This window comes from Athalia rosae, chromosome 1 (genome assembly GCF_917208135.1).
Source record: "Athalia rosae chromosome 1, iyAthRosa1.1, whole genome shotgun sequence".
NCBI classification, from domain to species: domain Eukaryota; kingdom Metazoa; phylum Arthropoda; class Insecta; order Hymenoptera; family Athaliidae; genus Athalia; species Athalia rosae.
Window position 1 is genome coordinate 29,287,208 of NC_064026.1, and position 4,446 is coordinate 29,291,653.

The 4,446-nt window shown below is 46.1% G+C and overlaps 1 protein-coding gene across 1 annotated transcript; it reads right to left on the bottom strand.

Annotated features, from left to right (window-relative positions):
* Positions 1-368: 368 nt before the first annotated feature.
* On the bottom strand, positions 369-4,262 carry LOC105683687. The gene is made up of 7 exons (XM_048660196.1): positions 3,743-4,262; positions 3,119-3,602; positions 2,600-3,040; positions 1,353-2,174; positions 1,136-1,295; positions 725-833; positions 369-650 (listed from the first exon to the last, which is right to left on the bottom strand). Exons 1-7 carry the CDS (start codon positions 3,837-3,839, stop codon positions 574-576), a joined length of 2,190 nt encoding a protein of 729 aa, XP_048516153.1. The 5' UTR covers positions 3,840-4,262; the 3' UTR covers positions 369-573.
* Positions 4,263-4,446: the final 184 nt, after the last annotated feature.

Genomic DNA, 4,446 nt, shown 5'->3' on the forward strand with positions numbered 1-4,446 from the left:
AACGAGCATCGCGGAAATCTCTTGTATATGCCAAAATATGGAAATCATTATTTGAGAGCTGTATAGGTACAGAAGCGCAATAGCGATATGCTGCCGCTGAAGCCGACAATGGGGCTTTTCGTCATACCGTCGAGGTGAACCGATTTTTATTTTTTTATTTATTTTATTTTTTTTTGCCTTTTCATATTCGACTTCATTGTTTTTTCTACCGAGTTACGCCTTCCACGTAAATAAAAATATTTTATGTATACGCACACTACGTGTGCGATATCGTTGACTATGAAAAAGCTCGAGGGATGAAAGCTGCAGCTGTAATTCTGTTTTTTTTTTTTTTTTTTTTCTTTTACAATTTTCGTTTACTCCTCGCGTGCGTGTGTATATGTATTTATTATGTCTATTAGGCGACGAAAAATTCTGAGTCAAAGTTCGGAGGGTGTTTCATAGAGAATAAATCGAATTTCGCCGTTGAATATTGTATAGCAATGAATTTGGTTGTTATAATATTGATCCGATATAGATCCAATTCGATCTATTGGAAGTCGATCTTCGAAGTATAAAGTCGGATAGGTTTTTCTACATCGGAGTCTGTAGAACTCCGGCGCCTGCACCGTATCCGTAACCTTGTGGTCCGAAATTTCGAACGTAGCAATCTGGGAAAATTAATTATCAGAGCACATCGGACGGCTGAGAATTCACGAGGATTATAATGGGCTTGGTAACTCACGCTTGCAATAAATCTCGCCGCAATTTTCTTGATAAGTCAGCGGCTCCAGTGGCTTTCGACAGCAGAAACAACTGAAGCAAATGTTGTGATAGGGAACTCCGGAGGCGATCTTGAATGTAATTGCGGATTGAATGTGAGATTTTTTTTTTTTTTCGTTAAAATTCGAATAACTTCGAAAAAATTTGACCCGAATCGCTGGATCGATCATTGTGCTGAAGAAAAGTCAAATTATCGCATACAAAACCACGTGTTGAAGTTGAAATATTCGAGACAACGAAGGGGTGGTTAACCGTGGCGCCATCTTTAAAATATCGCAGGAATAATAGACCACCCCTTATGCACCTTCTGTCCCGCTTTAAATTTCACTGCAAATGTAGCGTTCTTTTAAATAAAATCGAACGTCGCGCTCACCTGCATTTCGGCCTGGTACACCTTGCGCCCGCACCGTTGACAGTCAAGTCCACCCCCGAGACACTCGCAGCCAGGAGGTAATTTGCAGGATCCGCAGTATCCGCACCCGATGTCATCTTGCTGGGACGAACCGCAGCATCCTCTTTGGGGGCTCTTCGACCTGCACACAGAGACAAAATGACATTTAAATCACGGGTACGAGACGCGCTTTTCTTACCGGCAGCAGGGTCCACCTCCGCCGGTACCACAACTAGGGCGAAACGTGACACCGGGAGGTTTGCAGCAAGGCGGTGTTGGCGCACAACCCCGCGGTGGCATACAAGGAGACCCTCGGGGTCTGCAAACCTGAGGTTGGCAGGGCGGAGCGCTGCACGGTCTCAAGGGCATACAAAGTCGACCCGGTTTTCCGCATCCACCGCGACAACCACCCCCGCAACATCCGCCGCCACCGCAACCTTGCGGTTCGGACGTACAAGGCGGACAACACGATCGAGCAGGTTTTCTGCAAATCGGACGACATCCGGCCGGGGCACAGCATCCGGGGCGAGTTCCGCAAGGTGGATCGCAGCTAGGCGCCCCGCACGATGTTGATGGCTCGCGACAATCGTTGCGCGGCGGACACGGACCGATTGGTGGTCCGCACCCTCCGCATGTACCGCATCCTCCGCTCCGGCTACCGCATCCTCCGCAGCCACCGCGTAATCGCGATTGGTCTTCTTCGTCGTCGAAATTAGAGGAACGTTGCTCTCCGTCTTCTAACAATCCTTGCGAACAGTTGTTCTTGTAGTTGGACGCGTTGCCAGCCCCGGGAGTGTATCCCGATGGGACGTTAACATCGTCCATTTCGTAGCATGTTTCGTAGGGAGTTCCATTGCTGCTGGTATAATTGTTTGGATTGTTTCCGGCTGATTGTGAGTTTAACGGAGTGCTGCTGGGCGATACGTTGCTGTGATTGCAATTGCCGTTGTTGTCATTTGGCATCTTCATCCGGCAGGTGGTTGATTCGGACGTCGGAGAATCAGCTTCCTCCGGTACGTCGCTACAAAATGATACTCTTCTTCTGGACAACTGACGATACAACGAACTGTGCAGCGACGGTGTCGCCGAATTATCCCCCGCGTACGAAATAAAATCGCTAACGGTTCCCTCGGTTTCCGAGTCGGATTCTATTTTATCACCAGGTACACCACCCGCCGAACTCGTGGAAATATACCTCCCGAAATTACTGGAAACACCTAAGTTACCAGCTACTTTCATTCCTCAAAATATTTTACGATTATCAACGCGAACGATCCTTTGCCTGCACTTACGCACCGGACACTCTTGAAAGAAAAGCTTCAAAATTACAAGTATGATAACGGTCTATCTCGGAATGAATATTGGCCATCGCTACCAGGATTCCCAAAAAAAAAACCCGTTTTATTGGAAACTAAGACTACTGATGGTTTTTCGACTTATACATACCTTGCTGAATATCTCAGCGGCGAATGACGGCGATTGTTTCGACTCTTTCGATTGCAAGGGATGTCCTTCAACTGCTGCTGCGATTCCCGTTGATTTTGGTGGTGCAGTTCCTGGTCCTTCTGCTGGGTCAGATGCTGTTCTTGTTTTTGAACCTGCTCTTGTTCACGCGACTGCAATGGCAGCTCTACTTGCTGTTGCGACTGTGACTGCGACTGCTGCTGCTGTAGCAAATGTTGTTGTTGATTTTGTTGAATGCGAGGTCGGTAAGGACTTCCGGGTCTCCTGACACCGGGCAACTTTTTTCCTCCGTCAACGCAATTGCTATTGCTGTTCAAGCAGTCGCTGTTGTTGCTGCGAAAATTTGCGGCCGGGGTGCAAGGAATCGGAGTACCAGATGATCGTACCGAGTGTCGTTTCACGCAATTCTGTCCACCGAAAGTACTGCAAAATTCTTAACGTAAGCCACACGGTATTTTCAAACTATGCGAACGAAGAAAAGTACAAAAAAAAGTACGAGACCTCTGAGATGCAGAATGTTGCCTATTGTACCAAGTCGTAACAGCGGTTGGACTGGATGGCGCGTTGCACAACGTGGTGATCGATGAGACGATCCCAAGATTTGAACAATCGCCTTCTGAACAACGACGAGTTTCTTCGACTAGTCTGAAATCCTCTGGTTCATCTATTTCCTCGCCCCCCCCGCCTCGGAGACGTTGTTTATCCAGGCGATTATATTCTCTCAGATTCGATGGAACCTCTGCGACGGAGCAATCTTCAGGACAGCAACAGCAGCAGCAGCAATCAGAAAAAGAATCACAGGCAGAGACCGGTACACGAGATGAAGGAAACGGAGGATTTCGATGCTCCACTGTCAGATCCGACGTCGGAGGTGGTGACGGGGGTTGAACGGATGGGGTAAAGAGTCGAGTGCAACAATTCCTACAGAATAATTCTCCACCGTGCGTTGCCACTGTGCAACTGTCCAACAATTTGCGACAATTACCTGCACAATTTGAGAATCCAATTCATGAACCAACATATCTATGACGAATCCTTGTAAGATCAATCGAAAGGAACGTGCTATAATCGATAAGGCAAAGTAAAGTTAAGGAGCTGAAATAATTTCGGATCTACGGTACTAACGACACGAGAAGCAGAATATGTGCCAAACTTTTCCGAGGGCCAATTTTTCTTCAGCGAAGTAAACCTCGCGAAGGCAGCGCGGGCATACCCCGGGCATTTATTAATCGTGGTTTGACCAAGCGTGGACTTCAGTCGACCTGTTTCTGTAAATTAGACATTTCATTGGGAATTGACCACGGGATTATTTTCTATGGCAAGTCAGCAGTCGTCAAGGTTCGCTAGAGAAGTCTTCCGATGCGTTTTACTCAAATATCGTCTTACTAATTACACCTTTCTGAGAGACGCATGGGTCATCGCACAGTTGCAACGGTGACCCGTTCAATCAACATTTCACCGAAAAATTATAAAATTTTAACCAAATCCAAATAAATTACATCTCAGAACGGCAAACAATTAAACAAAACATAGCTTAACTTATTGACGAAAATTGTTTTTGAATATTTTTGTCATCAATATTCTCTTTCTTTAGAGATGCTAAATTCAAATTTTCAAGAAGGTCGCGACCTCTAAATTGTGAATGCTCAAACGATAATTGTAATGTATCACCAGTCGATGAATCCACACTGCTAAACCTACTGGGAAACGTTCTGTTTTACGTAGTGACGGTAGATGGTGGATCTCGTCGTTTGATTTCGTTTTTGAAAAGTTGCAAGCATATTTCAAACGCGGCAGTCTGTAGCTTTTCATTCATAAATCCTGACCTA

What these genes read in the sequence shown, in the direction of transcription:
- LOC105683687 (XM_048660196.1), bottom strand. Translation starts at nt 3,839, where the DNA reads ATGCCCGGGGTATGCCCGCGCTGCCTTCGCGAGGTTTACTTCGCTGAA. An exon ending in TGTACCAGGCCGAAATGCAG is followed by an intron (nt 834 to 1,135) that starts GTGAGCGCGACG and finishes ATTACATTCAAG; the next exon opens with ATCGCCTCCGGAGTTCCCTA. An exon ending in CGGCGAGATTTATTGCAAGC is followed by an intron (nt 651 to 724) that starts GTGAGTTACCAA and finishes TAATTTTCCCAG; the next exon opens with ATTGCTACGTTCGAAATTTC.